Below are 20,950 nucleotides of genomic sequence, written 5' to 3' on the forward strand. Positions count from 1 at the left end.
TCCTGAGGAAGTAAGTTGGGACCACAGTACAAGCATAAGCAGCAAGGAGATACGATTCCGTGATCTTAGAGGCACTCAGATACCACAGACACCAAGTGGTGCAAGATCCCCACTAGAAGGAATATTTCTCACCCATGCACACCGCTGTAACCTCAGTGCCTATAACAGTGCCTAATACAGAGGAAGAAAGTGTTTGTTGAATGACTAAATGAATGAAACTCTAAGATGCAAATAGGAAAATGAGAAGCAGGGATGGTCTTTCTTTCTCAAGGCTTGACCTGCAAATTTTATTTAGGTACAGTCAGAATGATTTTATAGATGAGGGGCTCCACACCCCATGACAGTGGGTTGAGTCTTGGCTTAGTGATGGTACTGAGCATCACCCAATGTCAGCTAGTGGAAAGTGAATGGGCTGGGCTGATCCAAGTAACTGTACTTGGAAATATCTCTCTCTGTATGAAACACAAACTGGTAGAAAATTTTGTTAAATTCTCCATGGAGAATATTTTTATTTATTTATATTCTTCTTGCATACTCTAAAACGCACAGTGTAAATTTCCTTTCTTCAAAAACAGTTGTGAGCCTGGTCAATATATCTGAGATCTTCAGACAGTCTTCGGAAACATTGCCTTAGGTTTCAGCTAAGCAAGTCACAGAGATTGGTCATGAACTACTACAAAATTACAGGAGAACTAGTTATTATCCAACAGTTACTAGAAAAGCATTGAGAACACTAGACGGACAGCCAGACAGGGTAATAGAAGAGCAGATGCTATTTAAGTAATAGAATTTCCATACATACCACTCCAAGTACAGTATCAGAATTCTTTTACATATGGTAAAATGCTTTAATCATTATTTTAAGGGCACTCTAATATAAATACAAGTCTCACTAATTTTAATCTTTTCTCTTTGGCTCACAAATACACGAAAATACTATAAACAGTATTCAGAACTTACTTCATTAATATATAAATAAGATACATTACAAATGGGAAGAAAATACAGGATGCCTCTTTAACATGGTAAATCTCTGAATATAAATAAGCAAGTATTTCACGGACCTACAATTAAACAGTCATTGAAATCATTACATGTGTTCTCCCCTCCAAGTTCAGACAACAGTAATGTACACAATCTGCACAAATGAATCTCTAAAAATACAGCAATAGTACACCTGTAACAATGACTCTGCTACTATTTTCCCCTAACAAGGTACTAATGGGGAGGGTGTGTCTTGTCATCCAGTGGTGCTTTTTCTCATCCATCATTACTTCGGGTGAGAGAAACACTGACAATGAGGTCAGCTCCCACCAACAGCATTTCCTTTGGTCCCTAGGACATGGCATTTTGACAAACATCTTTCCTGTGGCTGCTGGGCAAGCTGGTTTGCAGCATGTTTAGCCCCTCAGTAGCTGCTGAAGGTGAAGCTAATTCTCTTGGAGTGGGAAACATGCTGTGATCTATGACTAAGCCACGCTCACTATACATATAGAGAGGTATATATAACTGTACATATATACTGTGTTCCTAATGTGCAACTTTTTAAAAGGAACGTTATTTCCTGCTAACTATAACAAACAAGCTTAAGTAAGGTTTAACAGTATTCTTCAAGATATTCTATTTCCCTCAATGGAATGGCCTATGTGTTTCAGCGACTTATAGAGGTTTGTTCTAGAGTGCCAGAGGGGAAAGCGAATTCCCGTGAACTTGTGTTCTGCACGGGGCAGTTACAGGTCCTGGCCCAGTCTTTCTATCTCCTCAATGAGGAAGTCGATGTCAGACTGGGTAGCAGCTGGATTCGAGATGACCATCCGGAAGAAGTTGGCCTTGTCCCCCTGAGGCTGGTAGCCAACCATAGTGGTGCCCGACTCCATCATCAGGGCTTTGATTTTTGGAGCCACCTTGTGATGGAAAACACAAAATAAAACTCAAGACTGACATTATCACCCTCTCTTGTTAATGGTTCAACCCAACTTGCTTTGTAATATTTGTGTTTACACTGACATAATAGCAAAGAAATATTTTATAAGCAAATACCTTCAGTGGCTAACACCTAATGACAATTTAAGTCTGCCCAATAACAAGTTTCCTCAGAAAGTACCATGTGACTGAATTTTGAAAGTCAGTCATGGAACAAGGATAATAAAATAAAAGACAAAGACAAAAAGAAAAGCTCTTACAGGCAACAACTCAAATTGAGGCTTCTATATAACCCAGAGACTGCGATACAGCCTGGCACATAGACTGTGTTTAACAAATATTTTTTAAATAATTGGGTGAATGAAATATTATATAAATTAAATAACTCCAAATAATATATAAACTAGATATAGAAATCAACAGCTGGAATGAATCAGCATTAGAATAGGCTTGAATCAGTAGAAGATTATTATAACATAGTTTAATATGGAATGATCCCAGGAGTATGTATGTTATTCAGTTGCCCTGCATAGAGCTCCTTTAATGAAGAACACTGACCAAAGACAGGGATGCATCCTTTACAGCTACGGTCCCCAACCTCAAGCTGCACCGGTACCAGTCCATGGCCTGTTAGGAACCAGGCCACACAGCAGAAGGCGAACGGCTGGCAAGGAGTGAAGCTTCATTTGTATTCATAGCTGTTCCCCATCACTCATATCACCGCATAAGCTCCGCCTCCTGTCAGATCAGTGGTGGCATTTGATTCTCATAGGAGCCGGAACCCTACTGTAAACTGCACATGCCGGGGGATCTAGGTTGTGCACTCCTTATGAGAATCTAATGCCTGATGATCTGAGGTGGAGCTGAGGCCATGATGCTAGTGCTGGGGAGTGGCTGCAAATACAGATTATCATTAGCAGAGAGGTTTGACTGCACAATAAATGTAATACGCTTGAGTCATCCTGAAATCATCCCTTCCCACCCCATCCCCAGTCTGTGGAAAAATTATCTTCCATGAAGTTGGTTCCTGGTGCCAAAAAGGTTGGGGACCACTACTTTAGAGGTTCCTGTGGTAGCCACAGCAAGGGGGACAGTGCATTCTCAAGGAGAATATAACAAGATGGCACCCACCACCCCATTCAGTATTAGAAATCCACCCCAAGTCTTTATTTTTTATTTCTCCCACATTAAAAAGACACATTGGAAAGAGGATGTCCTCATTATTCAGAGAAATCACAGAGGATTAGATGAGACAAAGAACGAGTCCGTACCTTGTGTAGTTTTTCCCGTCGCTCAGGGCTATCCGGAACACCCCTGAGGCTTTGTGGAATGTACCAGAAACAGACATTTGTGTGCTCAGGCTGCACAGATTGTAACAAACAAGCAAACAAAGAAAACAAAGAAAATTATGAGAACCTGAGAGAAAGCTGTTCCCAAGCCCATACACCGGCGTGGTGGAAGTCTCTCAGACCAAAGACAGAGGCAGAATGTCCATCTCGAAGACGGTGTTACTTCTACACCAGGGACACCAATGCCTCATTTATCCAGTCCTATCTGGCAAGAGAGCTGTTTCCCACAACTGATTTAGTAGATAACCTAAAGATACTACCTTTAAACATTGAAATGTTAAAAATTTGGGTAATTGAATAAAATGTATTATCCACCTTGCCATTTTCTAGTGCCTCACATATAGAAGATGATTGAAATATAGTTTATTTTATTGATACTGAATATTTTATTGAGTTTATTGATATTGAATCTTTTCTTAATGACTCAGTATTATCATAATGAACATTAATTCTGGCTCTAAACCATAAGACAGGACTTCTTGAGATACTTAAAATGGTTTAGTGTCCCTCCCCTAAAGATTGACATGCTCTTTGAGTTCTTCTGTATTCTTGAGATGGTTTTTCAGTTTCTCCCTAGCTGCTGTTTGCCACCACTGTGCCTACCTCTAACTGGCTGGAGACACCACGTTTGCTGTTTTTGATCTGCTATTAGAGTGTTTAAGATAGTGTGTAAATGATCAGGGCACTGTATCATTGATTTTAAACTGCTCAGAGCTCTTTTTTGTTCCTTTGGTGCCTCTCACATGTGTTCCTAATAGTTTAGTTGCCTGATAAATAGACTAACGTTGAGTGTAGGTGGTGTTATATTTACTGGGTTATGAGTGGATTTGCTTTTATTCAGCATTGACTCCTATTCCATGTTTCTTTATTCAACTATGAGCTTCATTAGCACAGAAAGAGTATCTGTTTTGATTAGCATCATATACTCCAGCTCCTGGCATAAGGCCTGGTGCACAGCGGGTACTCAGTAAATATTGGTATGACAAATATATGCAATGTGCATATGAACTCAGGGCATAACTCTCCTCATAATGAATCTGTGTAAAGTAGAACTTTCTTTTAGAAACAGTCTTGAGAGGCAAGAGCATATCCATCCTATAAACTTCTTAGAACAGAGAAATAGTTTATCACAGAGGTTCAACACAAGATCAACCCAAAAATGATGAAAGAGTCAGACCTGTCAAGGAAAGACCTCTTGTCTGCAAAAAGCTGGCTGAGAGCTACACAATTTTAGAAGAGGTGAAGGGAAAAGTCATCCCAGTGCTACCAGAAGAAAAGCTCATGGACGTGAAATGAATTAAATGAATGGTGCATAAGAATGAAAATTCAGAAGCAGTCTCTGGCAATGTAGGAAAACATGGCTTCAGGAACTTCCCTCAGTAGTTTTTCTGGAAATGCTGTGTATCTGGTCCAGGATGATAACCTACCTCACCATTGAAAACCATCTCAAATTCTTCTCTGTTTTTAATCTTGGCATAGAGGTATTCAGCCAGTTCCAGGCATTTGTTGATCTGATTTTCAAATCCCACTGTGCCCTGTTTTAAAGAGAAAAGTCATGTTTGTGGATGGTTGCATTTCCCTGTGGTGGGAATTTGGGAAGGCTATGCTGTCCTTGTCTATGGGAAACATACAAGAGTATTCTTGGAGATGGTTAGGAAGAACTATCTAATTAAATATATACAGCTTCTTCACAGCTCTGCATGCAATAAAATAAAGTGTGCCTGCTTTCTCTTTTGAAGGCACTCTAGTGTCTGGGCAGTTATTCTCAACAGGGCTTTTAGCTTCCTGCTAGTTATTCACAGCCTAGACCTGAGGCCTATTTCTGGTTTGCTTTAGGACAGCACTACTCAAAGTGCCATCTATGGACTGAAGCCAGTCCACAAATTGTAACTGCTCCATGATAAAATGAGTGCAGAAATTGATATTAAGCAAGTTGACTGAGTAATTTTATGTCTCTTGAGTCTAATACAAAATAGTGGCTTGTACTGTGTATGTTTTTTAATTTCATTTTTCTAGCAATTCATTTTTATTGTATCGGTCCATGGTAGGTTAACAAAACCAAAATAACTGGTTCATCATCATAGATACTTTGCAGGATACTGCTGTAGAACTCATCTTCCCCAGCAATGAGTCCTGGCCAAACATGTCCCACGCCTCCTGGGCAGGCTGCGTTCCACATAACAGTATTATGCCTCTTCGGTGACAAGCAGGCAGGCAGATGGGGAAGCCAACGGTCTCAGTACATGCCCTGAGATTGCAATAGCTCCGACTATCGACAAACTGGTTGAGCATGAGTTTCAAAAGCCAGCATGGCAGATAAATAACAGCAGCATGACGGTTGTTGAATGGGTTGGCGTTAAAAAGGAGAGCAGATGCACAAGCCTAGCTTGCGGATTGCTACTGGGCCCACGTGAAGCCAATACTGGCACAGCAGGAGCCTGCCCCAAGTAGTGTCATGGCTGACTGTGACCCTGGGCAGTCCACTTGGGAATGAAGCCTGCACCAGGGTCCCACCTCAGCAACCAACACATTATGGCCAAAACCTCTGGCAGATGGTTCAAGAGGTTATTGTAAGGCAGAGGAAGATACAAATTACTGAGAAAGGCCCCGTGGTCCCTATATTTCAAAATGACAAGGTTCTTTTTCTGGTGGCAATTTATGGCTATTTAGATGTTTAAAATACCTATAATTACTTTATGGTAACAATAAAATTTAGACTATTTCTATATTAAGACAAAATGACTTAATGAGAAAAAACTAATAATCTACCAAATTTTTCCTACAGAAGAAATATTTGACTAGATGTTTTGCTGGAAAATCTTGTCTGAGTATTAGGTAAACTCGATCTTAAACATAGAAATTGTTAAAATTAATTTATAGTAGGTAAATAAAAACAGTGGGTGCAATATAAAGCTGTGAAGTCAAAATGCCTTTACTTGATTGCATAAAAACACTTCTGATATAAATAGTCAAATGGTAATCCTCTCCCTCACTCATATTTTGGGGGCAATTCCTATAGTTAGCTTTTTTCTTAGATAAAGAAACACAACCCAAGAGGCTGATGATGCAGACATAGCATGCTTCAGTCTAACAGTAGGACTTCTCAGAATAAAGTATACATTTTCTAGAATAGTATATGAAGTACAAATAATGGGAAAGCCATTATTTAAGTAGAACTTAAAACTGTCATATATCCATGATGAGAGGCCTCATAAAGGAATTTAAGGTGCTACTCAGAATAATGCAGTAATTTCATCTTTTATCTCTTTCTCTATACCTGCACTAAATAATTCCAGAATCTCTAAGGATTGCTGTGGAAATCCTTATCATGGCATACTTTTTAGTTCTTACAACAGAAAATTATTAAGAAAACTTCAAGATAGTTCAAACTGAGGAGAACGAATGAAAGGAGAGGAAAATTGACCTAAGGAATAAAGTTATTTCATTCACAAAGAAAATAAAGTTAACTCAATTATCTAGATATTGATTATATACATGGTGAATTATCTGTGATATTATCTTTGCCTCTCTTTTGCCAGCCAGTCTGTGCAAATTACATTTCTGCTCTATTTTTAGAATTGTCTCCTTCATACCTTGGCTTTCCACATCAGCCAGAACTTGAAGATGTCCACGTGGCGGCCACACTGAATTGCCTTGTCCCCAGTGTCATAGGAGACATCATACTGCTTGTCTGGCTGGAAGAGGTAACCTGCACACATCTGGTTGCATCCTTGGAGTATCCCCTATCAAGGAAGTCAAGATGGGGCTTCTGTATTCACAGATCAGAGATGTGGATGGCTCTATGACAGAGCTGGCTGCAAGGAGGGATTTGGGGGCACATGCAATCTTTCTTTTGATGCCTTTATGAGACCTTGCACTTGTTCTGATGTCCTTCTCTAAATCACTCTTGGAAAAACCGTTGCTCCTTTCCCTCTGACACACTGATTAGAAATGATCTTCTGTCTCCGATGCCTGCAAGGGCCCCACCATCCCTCTAAGGGGCATTTGGAAATGTGTGTGGGCGTTTGGGGTTGTTTCAAAGACTAGGAAGTGCTATGGCATTCAGTAGGCAGGGGTGAGGGATATAAACTTCATCAGTACCTGGGACAGTTTCATGCTATAAAGAATTTTCCTCCCCAAAGGGCCCCCCTAAAAGTCTTCCAACCTTTCCAGGATCTCCTGTGAAGTTAACATGGACTCCACATATGAGTGGAGTAAAGAGCCTATGCGGGTTCTGGCTCCCACAGGCTGCAGGCAGACTTGGAGTGGCTCTGTGTGCAGAAGTTTTACCAGAGCGACAATGCGTTGGAGGGCAGGGTCCTATTATTAGGTGCTTAACGAAGGGAATATAGTGCTAACCCATTTACAGAAGCTTTTCTTAACATTCCTTGTTACCCTAAGTTGCTATTATATTTGTAGTTGTTATTCTGCTTCATTTATTTCAGCTCTTGGGACCACAAATTCATGCTAAGAACTCAGAGTATGTTTCAGTGAGCACTTTTTGTTCTCACTGAGGGCAAAATTGATTGGGTGCCTCATCCAATCACTCTCACATTTGGTTGTGCAAACATGAATTAAACTCAATTAAATAATTCCCTTAAAGGTTGTCACCGACAGGGCCTGAGTACTGAGCAAGGAGGCAGGGCAGCAGACAGCACGAGCCAAGAGGAGAAACTAGGTCAGCTTCAAGGGCAGGGAAGGACAGCAACAAACAGCAGTCTCACAATGGGGCTGCCAATCTCAGGACTTGGCCAACAAGTGCTGGGAAAAGACCCCACGCTTTTCTCTTCTTGAGCCTGCTAAAGGATGTGCAGGCCACCACCGTGTCTTTGGAGGGAGGACAGACCTTTTCCTTGACAAGAATGGCAGAGCACTGCAGCAGCACGCCCATCATCTTATGAGGGTTCCAGGTGACTGAGTTGGCCCTGGAAGAAGCACATGATACTTTGAGGAGAAGGCACAGGAGTCGGAAAGAGGCGACTGTCCTCTTGAGGAAAACACCACCCATCCCAGCTCAAATCAGTGCATGTTTTCCATGCCTATTCTCCTAAATTGGCTAATCAAGTAGTAAACAAATATTTCACAGGCAGTCTCAGGGTATTACATTGCAGACTGTATCTTCTAAATAACTACTGTTAATAATAGCTAACATTTATGAAGAACTTATTATATGTTCTATTGTTCTGAGAGCTTTCAGGTATTATATCAACATGGTATTGTCATTAAAAACTCAGGCTTTGCAGCCAAACTGTCTAAGTCTAATTCCTGGCTCTGACATTTGCTAGCTTGGGCACATTACATAATTCCTCTGTGCCTCAGTTTTCCCATCTGTAAAATGGGGAGTGCCTACCTCACAGAACTGAATAAAGGATGAGTTAATAAAGATAAAATGCTTATCATAGTGCCTGGCATAATTCTCACAACAGCCCTTTTGATGGAGGTACTGTTATTACTCCTATTTTAGATGGAGAAACTGACACAGAAAAAGGTTACCCGAAGTCACACAGTTCGGAAGAAGTGTTGGAGCCAAGATTCAAGTTCAAGGCATCTCATTGCAGAGCCAGTGCTCACAGCCACCCCACTAGATTGCCCCCCTTTAGGCAGCAGACTTTGGCTTCTTTCTGCCTTTCTGTCCTCATTTATGAAATGGGCTGGTGATACTGACCTACCCACTATGGCGCAATATCAAGAGTGCTACCCAAAAGCAAGGCCTAGCTGGACTGTCCTAGACTTTGACTACCTAGCAGCATTGTTTCAGTGCTAAATGAGCATGATTTTGCCAGCTTGGGCTGCAATGACAGCTTAACAAACATGGTCTCCTAGCAACCGCATCATTCTGTCAGACACAATTAGATGGTTAAGGAGCACACTAGCTAGGGCACTGCAGAAACAACTTAGTCTAATGCATGATGATTCAAACTTGGGTAATTTGCTTCAGTGGTTTACAGACTCCTTCCCGATGGCCTGGCCCACAGCTGGGCTCTGTGTTTTCATACCTGTGAAGGATATTTTCTTCCTGACATAGCAATTGGCTTGGAATTATACTGCCTGGGTTCTCCCTAGAGCTGACCCCTTGCTGTGAATTTTTAACCTCTTCATCTTGCTTGGTTAGGTCCTTTAGAAGGAAAATAATTTAGTATATATGAGCACTGTGTTTCAAGAAAAAGAGAGGAAGGCCTGAAGTACTTTTCCCTTAAATACATGATAAAACCTTTGTGAAAAGTTCCAGGAAAAGTTAACTAACTGCTTCTCTCTTTAAAAGGCATCAGTGTTGGGCCATATTTAAAAGGTAGTGAATTTAATCAATTTTCTCATTGCTATCATTTACCAAGTCATTAAAAAATTATATTTAGGTCTCATAAAATGTCTTAAATGGTTTTCTGAATATCCTTGAAGTCTGAAGTAAATGATTCTTTGCTACTGCAAATGGAAAGCAATAAGACATGATATGGATTCAATTTCCTTTAGAAGACATGGGTGCTTTAAAATGTTAGAAAAGAGAAATTCTAGTGCAAAATGTTTCAAGTTTTCCTAGACTCAAAGATGGAAAATCAAATTGCCTGAAAAATTTAAAGTACTGTTGGGCTGGCTCATCTACATTTTATATATTATCCTCTGGGTTATAGGGTCATATAACTATGCTTCAAAGAGCCAGTTTTACTCACCTTGACAATGGCCTTACAAAACTGAGACAGAGGAGGCACAGCAGAGGTAACAAAAGCCAAAGTTCTTGCTACCTGCTCCTTGTCCACCTCTCCAACCTTGCTCTTCTCTTACCTCTCCCACTTTGCCCCAGCCCCAGAGGCCTCATTAATGATCCTCCAACTTGCCAAGAACAGTCCTGCCTCAGGGCCTTTGCACTTGCCATTCTTACTCCCTGGGATACTCTTCCTCATACCCTTGCTTCCTGTCTCCCTCTGTCTCGGTATCTGCTGAAATGTCACCATCTCCTCAGAAAAGCCTCTGACTACCCTAAAATAGCATGCCTCCTCACTCACGTTACCTGCCCCTGTTTTATTTTTCTTTATTGTGAGACATATTAAATATTTATTTGTCTGTGAACATCTAGCCCACTGGGAATTAAGCTTCAGGCGGGCAAGTCTCTTAGTTGATAACACCTTCCATAAAGCAGTTTTCCTACGTGTATCAGATATGCTTTTTTTTTTTTTCAGAAAAGTGCCATAGGTGGCTGGACAGAAGTTCAGGTAACCAAACATTCACATGCACACCTGCCTGGCTCATGACAGGTGCTCAGTAAATATAGGCTGAATGAGCCAATAAATCAACATGAGTTCATTATGGATCAACACTTAGGAGCCAGATCAAAATCATATTTGTCCTAGAACACCCACTGAACTTGAATGGTGAAAAAGAAGGGAAGTTAGGTGAGCTAAGCATCCTGCCCTTTCCCAGCAGTAAGCTTAATGAGGAAGAAGAACAAAGGGAGCCAGTGGCTCTCCCTGTGCCCATGGCAAACTCTGATTTAGCCTCCAATCCCCGTCACTGGTTAGTCTCTCTTCTTTCCTACCTGGGCACCTGCAATTTCAGCCATTGTTACTTTCCACATCGTGTTATATAACTACTTATTTATTTGTCTTTCTCTCTCTGGGAGCTCACCGAGGCCAAGATCGACCAGGAAATCAATCATATAATAAGTGCTCAATAAACGCCTGCTGAACTCAAGTGGGCTTAGTCAGATCAGAAACAGGGTGGTGCAGAGGGGCACAGGCTGACACCAAAGCACAGGCACCCTTACCTTTCTATGCCATTGAGTTTATGGCGGTGCTTCCTGGACATGAGCAGCCCACCGCCCCAGGCAGCCTGTGGGGACAGAGGAAGGAGAGGGAGAGGGGAGCAGTGACACTTAGGAATCCCAAACCAGTCACTCCACACCTCTAGTCAAACACGGGAGAGAATGTTAAAGATGAAAAGCATGAGTTTCTCTGACCACACGAGCCCACACTGCCTGTTCAACTAGTGGCCGCTGTGATTTTTCATTGTTTATCATTTCTTTTTCAAAAGTCCCTCCAGGTTGCTGTCAGAGTAGCTGCATGAGTGATACAGGTAAGCTGGGTCTGAGCCCATGGCACCTGCATTGGCAAGACCCAAAGGCCCAAAGGACTGCGGAAAGCCAGGAATACTCAGGGAGCCCCCGGGTGGCTCTGGAAGTTACTTGAAGTACTGGGGCCTGACGTCTGATTCTTCCTGGAGTAGAATTCTAACCACTCCTGAAAAACTCAGACAGCAGCAGCTCCTGCCTGGTTTGGAGGTCTCACAACAGCTCCTGCAACAGCACGACATTTCTGTGGGTACCATGACGCATGTTTACTGAATAGCTTGGGATGCCATGTGACACAACAGCCTTTGTTAGTCATTTGTTCAACAGCAGGGCAGATTACCCCATTGTTCAGCTGTGAGAAGTTAAATCCATAAGAGAATGGACAGACAGAAAGAAAAAAAATACCCTCAGTCACACATGCGAAAATGCACCTTTTGTGTTTCTGGGAAAATTCAGGACTAAATTTCTTAGTTGATAATACTTTCCATATATTGCCTTATTTTTCCTAAATGTAGCAGATATGCACTTTTTAAAGAAAATTGTCATAGATGGCTGGGCTGAAGGCTGGTAGCTGAGGGTTCACATTCATGGCCACTTTCTAAAGGTTCTATCTTATATATATTTTTTCCCTCTGAAATCAGTTATATTTTACTCTGTAGCTATTTGTCCAAACAAAGCTACCTGGGAAGGTGATGGAGCCCATATTCTAGGATGAACCACAAAAGACAGCAATTGGCCAGTGCAAGGACGGGATGAGTCCCAGAGCATGTCCCAGGCCTGTGGTACGTACCAGTCGTGAATGGCTGGCTGGGGGCCCGAGAAGAGCTGGAGCTAATGTGGTGTGGAGAAAGGGCTGGCTGAGGCGTGGGGAGGAGCTTGAGGCAAATCAGAAAGCGGAACTGTTTCTATCCCCTCCCCCTCCCCAATGGACTGGGCTGCTCTGTGAGTTACAGCACTTACGTCAACATGCAGCCAAAGGTTATATTTCTCACATATATCTGCCATCTCCTGTATCGGATCAAAAGCTCCATAAACAGTTGTGCCAGCAGTTGCATTGACATAAAAGGGAACGTAGCCCTACAAGGTAAGAGAGAGAGGCTGATTAGTCTCTTTAACCTTTCTCATTTGCTTGTTTCCACATGAAGTAGAAGAATTGCAGTAGCATTTGTTCCTAACAGTGATCGGCTGAGCTGGTGTGGTGTCAAATACTATGTCTGGTAGTATTCTTTATTGCTTCATTCACTTATTCATTCATTTATTCAACAACTATTTTTTGAGTGACTTTTATGCACCAGGCCTGTTGTTGATGCTGGGATACAGCAGTGAGCACAATAGAGGAATAATTCCGTCACTGTGGAGTTTACAGTCGTGTGTGTGTGTGTATGTGTGTGTGTGCATATGTGTAGGGGGATGATAGACAATAAATTAAATTAAATAAGCAAAATATACAGTATGCTTGATAGGGATAAGTTCTATGGCAAAAAATAAAGCAAGAAAGTAATATTGAGTATTTGGAATGATGGGCGGATAGTTCCAAATATCATCTGGACATTGTTCTTTTAGGTGCCATGTTAAGTGTATTGATAAAATGATTATACTAAAGCATTGTTTAGTTGTTTGAAATAATTTTATACACTGTGAAAGCTGAAACACTAAGTAACTGTGGACCTAGTGAAATTTTGACATGAACAGGAAATAAATGAGGGAGTGGGGTAATAAAGCTAAGATGGGTTTGGGAAAATCTATGAGTCTTAGGCTTTTGTGAAGCTCAGCTCCACCTCTGCTCCTTGCTCAGTCCTCGAAACATTTATAGCCTCCTCATCTGCTGAGACTCCAATAAACAACTACTATTAGAGAAGAAGGTACAAGAATGTAACCAAAACAACAATGTGCTGGTAAATGGCCGACTGTTACCTGGCAGTGACTTGTGGATATATCTGTTCTATGAGATTTTTTTTGTTTAAGAATTTGTTGAGGCTGGATTTGCCAAGTATTGTGGGCCATCTGCCAGGGCACGGATGCACTTTGCTAAACAGAATCTTGAGCTAAAATGGTATTTGTTAAAATGAGATAAGACCTAACAAGCAGCAAGTGAAAAGTTCAATTAGGCTATATCTTCATGATGCTCAGGTAGTTGATTTATTGAAGAACATCAAATTAAGCACTTGGCACAATGAAGACAGGACAAGTAGTTTAATGAAATGAATTTTTCATCTTTTAAAAAAATTGATATTGTGTAGATATAGCTTTAAAACTAAATTATTTTGCAAGTTGGAAATAAGCAAATATCTGGGAACAGAGTTTTATAAACACAATAAAATTATCTCTTATTAAAGACTTTTATTGTCTAGGGCAGAAGGAAGGTATTTTTAAAAAATTGTATTCACTGGAGTTTAGATGTACCATAGATTAGAGGACATACCTTTTGCTTGGCTTCAAGAATTTTTGCCTCAAAATCAGCTGGAATTATCTTCCCCCTATAGTTATTGTAAAAGGAAAGAATTAAAATGAAGAATCAACGAGATTGCACATGAAAAAAACTTTAGCAGCAGCAAAAAGTAATTTAATCGGATATTTTCAACAGACCATTAGCGGCTTGGCACACTGTACTAAGCCAGTCCTTAAGCACAATAAAACAAATTTAACAGATGAACACATTTAATACATCAAGAACCTAATATTCACTCTCCCCTGCCTACCTTTCATTGCACTTTATCAAAATCACATTGTCGGTTCCAAAGCCAAGTGCAGCCCCAGCTTTCTTTATGGAATAGTGACTCTGCAACAAACAGAGACTTCAGATTAGATGTTAGAGAGTCCTTGGGAAACACCACAATCCAAGAACAAGAGCCCCCAACTCACATGTTCTGAGGTGAAGAGGACTAGTTTGGGCACAGCCGCCATGCCCTTTGTCTTAACTTCCGGGAAGTACTTGTAGCGAGCAGCCATGATGCTGTACATGTTGGATATGGCTCCCCCTATAGGCAAGCAGACACAGTAGAAGGTTTAAGGGCTCTTATCATTTCTAACAAGGCTGAGCTGGTGTTTCTAGAGACTAGGGAGGCCAGGAAAGGGAAGGAGAATATCCTGGTAGGTTTTGCCAGCTTCCCTGTTGCTGGGGCTTCTCTCTGGACCCTCTGCCCTGGGAATACAAGTAGTCACACTCATTACTGAAGCTATCTAGGCAATCTGGCTGGAGATGATTCACATATTCTAGTGCCCTTCCCCCCTGAAGCTTAGACAGAAATATAAGAGGTAGCAGCGGCAGTGGCTGCAAAGGGATAGGTGAGTTACAACCTTCCTGCTTCTATTTTCTGCTCAATCTATTTACTGAACAAAGATAAATCTGTTCCCGGAGTTTGGAAAGACAGAGAAAGAGAGAGTAATGGAGCCCACAGAAGGAAACAAAGACATTGCTTGGTTACCTGCCTGGGTACTCTTTTCAAAGAACAGCCCAACTCAGTTATTGAGTCATTTAGGAGAGCTCTAAGTTTATTAAAATAAAAACAAATTCATGTTACCTAAATAAAGACAAAAGGAGAACTGAAGTAACTATTTATGTAAGTTTGGCCAACGCACACTAGTCACTTTTACTTAATTATCTGGCAGTTAAATAAGGCAAATTTGTGGTCTGCTTGAATTGCTTGGACAATTGCAATTCTTTTCATTTTTTGAGACAGAGTCTTGCTCTGTCATCTTGGGTAGAGTGCAGTGGCGTCATCATGGCTCACTACAACCTCAAACTCCTGGTCTCAAGCGATACTCCTGCCTCAGCCTCCGGAGTAGCTGGGACTACAGGCACGTGCCACCATGCCCAGCTAATTTTTCTATTTTTAGTAGAGACAGCATCTCATTGAGCTCTTGCTCAGGGTGGTTTCAAATTCCTGAGCTCAAGCAATCCTCCTGCTTCAGCCTCCCGGGAACCACCATACCTGGCCTAGCAATTACAATTCTTATTTCTTCTTTTGCCATTGTAGACAATCACACTGTCTCTGACACCATGTATAACTCTTCCCTACATCCAAGAATACCTGTCCTTGTTTGTTTGCTTGTTTGTTTGTTTATTTATTTATTTTCATACCTCTGGCTGAATGTCCTTATTGTAAAGATTCTTATTGTATCTACTTCGAACTAGAGATTCAAAGTAGATAGGTTATTTTGGCTGACATCAATCAATTGATAATCTTGATTCACTGATCCCCAGCACAATCAAACAGCTGTCGGCAGAATGGAGCTGCTTAGCAAGATCTAGGTGCAGCCTTTGTCAGTTTGTATACTGTTAGGCACAGCCTTTGTTAGTTCACATAGAATGTAGCATTCTTGCTGGCCTTTATCCTGACAAAGGTAGGAAGTCAGAGTATCAGAAATAAATTTTTAAGGGCATCATTCCTCCACAAAGTCACTTTGTATTTAGTGTTCCCAAGAATCCCAAGGGTCCATACTGCACACCTTGAAAAGAGTCAGTGGAAGAGAAGAGAAACCTACCAGGAGAAAATATCCCATCACCATCTTTACTTGACCATCCAACTATCTCTCTCATCTTCTTAAGTGTTATTTGCTCCATGAGGACAAACACTGGTGCAATTTCATATGTAAACCTGGAAGGGTGGTGAGAAAAAGGATGAAAGAATATAAAGAAGTCAAGCCACTTATTTTGGGAACACAGATGATTGGTTTAGTATTTGTACTTGGGCTCTAAAAAAATGATCAAAACAACTATCATAAAATGATTCATTTCCTGGAAATGCATTAAGTCACCAGTCATAAAATGTCAGAAACCAGCCTGGGTTACCGAGAGAGGTGGTGGCAGTACCTGCACTGTGATACTTCACCAACAAATCAGATTCTCATCTGAATGGAATGCCTCAGCTGTGGCCCACCCAGAGGAACAAAAGGAAAGAAAATGATCTTTCTTAGTCCCTTTTACCTCTAAGATTGTAGGACAATGCAAATGTTAATTAAAGAAAAAGCATTCTAAGTTCTACATAAAATTGGTTGCAACTTTTTTTAAAAAAAAAAACCCGACTGCCAGTTTCACATTTGTAGAATCTATAAAAGCCATAGCCAAAGTCTATCTTTTAAAAACAATGTAAATATCCAGAAGCAAACTGTGAAGATAATTGGAAATATTGACCCAGGTTTTAAAGATCTCAATATAATTATCTACATGGTTTTTCTACTGATAATCCCTAAGGACAGCTATGTTTCTATAATTCTCTGAAGTCAATATCTGTCAAGAATAATTATAAGTGATGATTTTCTAATTACTAATTATAAATAACAAGAAGATAGTCAACTGGCATACGCAGCTAACTGTGGGCATCAGATTTTCCGGAAGGTTACATTGGTCTTCTAACAAACTGATTTAAAAGTAGTAAGCCATGCTCTTTTCAAAACAATTCAAAACAGAGGCACCGTCTGGTAGACTAGTCACTGAAACAAGATCATGGTACCAAACATAGGGCCTAAGAGAAATCAAGGAAGGTCATCCACAGAAAATTCAGCCAGAAAACAGAAAGATATTTACTAAGCTCTGAGGCTGTTTGTCTTGTTTGTTTTTGCTTGGCCTTGTTAAGCATTAGAATCTGTGGGCTGGGCTCAGACCATCTTTCCCAAAAAGAGATGCCTAGATTGACTCAGCCACGTGATATGGGGAGATTTTTGTCACTGGTTATGGTGTTTGAGCTGAATGCCAATGTTGATGACTAATGGGAATTATTGCTTGCTTAGTCTTTTAGAAAAGCTATTTGTAAGGATGGGGTAACTATTGTCGTACATGAGACACAGGTGAGGCTACTAAGCTTTAATCATGGAGGAAAAGAGCAATCACATTAATCACATGGTGATAGAAGAGGACAAAGAGATCCAGGAGGATCCTCAGGATACATCTGTTGGTAGAAGCATTTTGTTTCCAAAAAGAACATGTCCATTTTCCTTGGGAGGCCCCTGGAAAGTTAGGAGGAAGACCCTTGGAAACCATGTGTGCAGTTACCATCACCTCTGGAGGTCACAATCATGCTTTGGTTCTGCTCTGAGCCCCATCACCGTAGCAACCAACACTCCCACATGTCTGATGGCCTGATAAAGGAAGAAGAAAAGAAGGATTCCCGGTTTAGCCTGTGCTGCTGAGTGTACCAAGAGGCGAACTCATGAAGGGCTTCTAACCATTCTTGAGACTCTATCCAGAGGTTAGCTCTGGAATCCCATTCTTGAGCAAATGTGTTATCAGTGATTCCACTGCTTTTTGGAAATGTTGAAATGGCAAAAATTTTTGCATGGTGAAGAGGTACTGGTGGCACAATAGCAAATAAGAAAGCTCTCTGGGGTAATGCAAGGAACAAATGGAACCGTACACCATAATATCAGGACCGAATCAAGCATTGGATGAAAGCTGTGTTATAGCCAAGTCAGTGTTAGATGGCCAGGCGGGAACCACATGGGCAAGGGAGAAGGGATAGGGATGAATACCAAGGGCTGGTCTAACTCCATGCTTAGTGACTTCAATCAGTTTAGGCCCCAGGTTTGCAAGAATTAGCCTCCCTGTCTAAGGACCAGGAGCAGCCATTACTCTCAGGTTTACAAGGAAACATCCAGAGACTTTGATCATGAGACTATCTGATATCATCTATTAATATTTTAGGTTCCTTAGCTATGCCAGGTACATGATTCCTGAAACTTACTTTCAGTTCTATTCAACAAATGCTTACTGAGTGACTATTCTCTGCCAGGTGACATCCTACGTACTGAGGAGACTAAGATATGATTAACATAAGACACCATTCTCAACCTAAAGGAGGACGCTTACTAGGATGAATCTAGCATCTGGTTCTTGGCCTTAGCTGCATCCTGTTTGGTAGTCCCTGCTTGGGTCTGAAGGACCAATTATCCCACAGCTACCACCAAGTTTATCCTGACTCATGAGCTTAGTCCTGACATCCTCTCCTGAAAGCTAGTGTATCAACCCATGGTTGTTGATCCACAGCCAGGCCTGACAAATGAGCTAAAGTGGAGGTCCTTGTTCCTGACACTTCTTCTGACTCTGCCTCCCCATCCTGGGCCATGTTTCCAATCTATAAGGCTGTACCCACAGCCTTATGGAAGGCCTTGCCGTTCATCCCAAAGCAGTGGATCCCTCACAGACCTCTTTGGAATCATGGGAAAGCTATAGTCCCTCCAGGTAAAAAATAAAGACATGCAAATCATTTAGTACACAACTATAGGAAATTCTTCTGTTATAACCTGGACCCAGGTTAGGTGCCCCTTCCCTAAAAGACAGATGAAAGCAGATGAAGTCAAGAGATCAAAGGTCAAATATGAATGCAGAAGAAGCTGTTCAGATGCTAAAGTCAGAGTACAAGATTATATTTCGGAATCAGAACAAGAAACTAAACCTGCCAAAAACTCTGGGTTGAAGCATAAGAACATGGGATTGAAAGCACTAAGACAGTGACATTCATGGGGTGACACTAAAGGAGAGTTCTGAGCATTTCTATATTCTGAGTAGGGAGGAGAGTCAGCCCTTTTATAGTGGTTCAAATCACCTGCCCAGTGGGGTTCACTCAGAACTAAGGCAATTGATTGTTAAGAAACTGTAGTTCTCTTAGGGCAGAGTCTGCTGGTTGCTAACCATATCAATTTTCCCTTGCTTCATTAAATTTTAGTATTTTATTTAGGGTTGCAGTTCACCCAGATCAAAGATTATATTTTAGATGTGGCCATGGGACTAAGTTCTGGCTAAAAAGGTGCTATGGGAATGTGATATGAGACTTCTGAGAAGACTCCTTAGCAGCAAGGAGTATGTCCACCTTTTATCCTTCCTTCCTCCCTCCCTCCCTCCCTCCCTCCCTCCCTCCCTTCCTTCCTTCCTTCCTTCCTTCCTTCCTTCCTTCCTTCCTTCCTTCTCTCCCTCCCTTCCTCCTTCCTCTATCCTTCCTGAGTTCTGAAACACAGGAGTGATGGCTGGAGCTCCAGCAGCCAGCCTGCATACTTTAAAGGATGAAAGTCACATGCTGCAATGGGGATTAGAAAGGCACAAGGAACCTGGATCCCTGGTGACTGTCTAATCAGGAAACTCTGTAATAAGACAAATAATTTTCCATATTGACTCTATCTTGATACTCCTCTTAGACTGCCTCTTACATCTCACAGATGTGGCAGGTAACACATCTGAGGGGAGCTTAGTGAATCCCACAACTGTCCGGATATGAGAGACAGAAACAAGAGTTGGAGGCTGAGGGGAAGGGTCTCGAATGGCGACAGTGACCTGTGGGGTGGCTGCTTTTCCTAGGTGCACGTATTGTGCCTTGTATACACTAGGCACTTAGGACTGGAGCCTTTTTTAGTCTTAGAATCACTCTGTAGGATAGATACTATTATCTCCCATTTTCCTGATGAAGAAACTGAGGTTCAGAGAAATTCAGGGATTTGTCTTAAGATCTCCCAGTTAGTAGGTTCAGCGTCAGAATTCCAAGTCCTTTACATCACAGCTGCTTTTCTGTGACAAATGAGAACTGCTCATGGCAGGCTCCTTTCTCACAACCTGCCTAGTGGTGTAAAATGATGGAAAACTCCCATGGAAAATTGCTTCTGTGTAATTTCTGTGACAATAAAGTGCTAGATGCTTGAAATCATAACCTCACAACAAAGGGTCCTGATAGATCTTGCCGTTAAGATTATGTATCATCATCAGGTATTGCTGGCAGGCTGTTGTTTACACTTGGGCCTTGTTCAACCTGCACAATTGTGCTGGGCGGCCCTGTTTTGGAAGGAAAGAGCTGATGTGCTTTGGACAACTACACGTTTGTGAAGTTTTCTTTGGATCTTCATTGGATCCTTGCTTGGAAGAATATATCTCAAAGCCGTATGCACAAGCATGTGTAAAGGCATGAACATAGACATTCTTTCTGTTTTAACAGTCAAGCACATTACATTTTGCTATTTGAATTAGGATATTGGATGGTTCTTTTTAAAAGACTATGCTGAAGAATATAGTTATTATTCTCTGTTACCAGGTGCCATCCAAACTCAATGAGACTACAGGTCAAAAACCTGAGTATATCACTAATTAAATCCTGTTCTGTCAAAGAAAGATCCCTTTGCCATTCTCTCTTGGACTTAGTTTGCACACTATTCCCAGTTGGAGGAGGAATTGTCATAAGGAAGCAAACTCTGCCTAAGCTCCTGACAGTACTGCCACATTCCATGATCTTCCAGGGGAGCTGGCTTAGAACAATTTCTAGATGATAGTTTTTACTTCTTCAGACAATTCCCTGTCTCTAGAACTGACAGAAACTATTTCACTATTTTAAATAACCTTCTCTATTGATCTGTTGGAATCGGATCATATTTTATAAATATCTACTGCTCAGTACAGCTGCAATTACTATGTGTCATTTAGTTGGATTGGCCTTGACCTCAGATGGCTGGGACATATTTTAGTGTTTTGTAGCTGAGCTAACAGATGAGTAAGGGACTTTGATTTTATGAACACATACGAAAAAGGAGACTCTGGGGGATCTTTCTGGTTCAAGGGAAACCTTTTGGGAGACTATCTGGCCATAAATGGTTCAAAGGGGTGAGTTCCTTTATTTACCTTGAGAATGGCTATATATTAGGAAAT

At 41.2% G+C, this 20,950-nt stretch overlaps 1 protein-coding gene across 2 annotated transcripts in view; it reads right to left on the reverse strand.

Annotated features, from left to right (window-relative positions):
• Positions 1-486: 486 nt before the first annotated feature.
• GAD1 (glutamate decarboxylase 1) overlaps positions 487-20,950 on the reverse strand; it is a 40,655-nt gene continuing 20,191 nt past the window's right edge. The window contains exons 6-16 of one of the 2 annotated variants that reach the window (XM_045558719.1): positions 15,817-15,929; positions 14,194-14,309; positions 14,031-14,110; positions 13,754-13,808; positions 12,292-12,408; positions 11,029-11,093; positions 8,119-8,197; positions 6,866-7,015; positions 4,700-4,807; positions 3,195-3,284; positions 487-1,904 (exon numbers count right to left, since the gene is read on the reverse strand). In XM_045558719.1, coding sequence (XP_045414675.1) covers positions 1,731-1,904; positions 3,195-3,284; positions 4,700-4,807; positions 6,866-7,015; positions 8,119-8,197; positions 11,029-11,093; positions 12,292-12,408; positions 13,754-13,808; positions 14,031-14,110; positions 14,194-14,309; positions 15,817-15,929 — 1,147 coding nt within the window. In that variant the 3' untranslated portion in view covers positions 487-1,730. Of the gene's footprint in view, positions 1,905-3,194; positions 3,285-4,699; positions 4,808-6,865; positions 7,016-8,118; positions 8,198-11,028; positions 11,094-12,291; positions 12,409-13,753; positions 13,809-14,030; positions 14,111-14,193; positions 14,310-15,816; positions 15,930-17,329; positions 17,410-20,950 lie in introns of those variants that run through there. The other variant, XM_045558718.1, reaches the window with a different exon arrangement.

Source organism: Lemur catta, chromosome 8 (assembly GCF_020740605.2).
Source record: "Lemur catta isolate mLemCat1 chromosome 8, mLemCat1.pri, whole genome shotgun sequence".
Taxonomy (NCBI): domain Eukaryota; kingdom Metazoa; phylum Chordata; class Mammalia; order Primates; family Lemuridae; genus Lemur; species Lemur catta.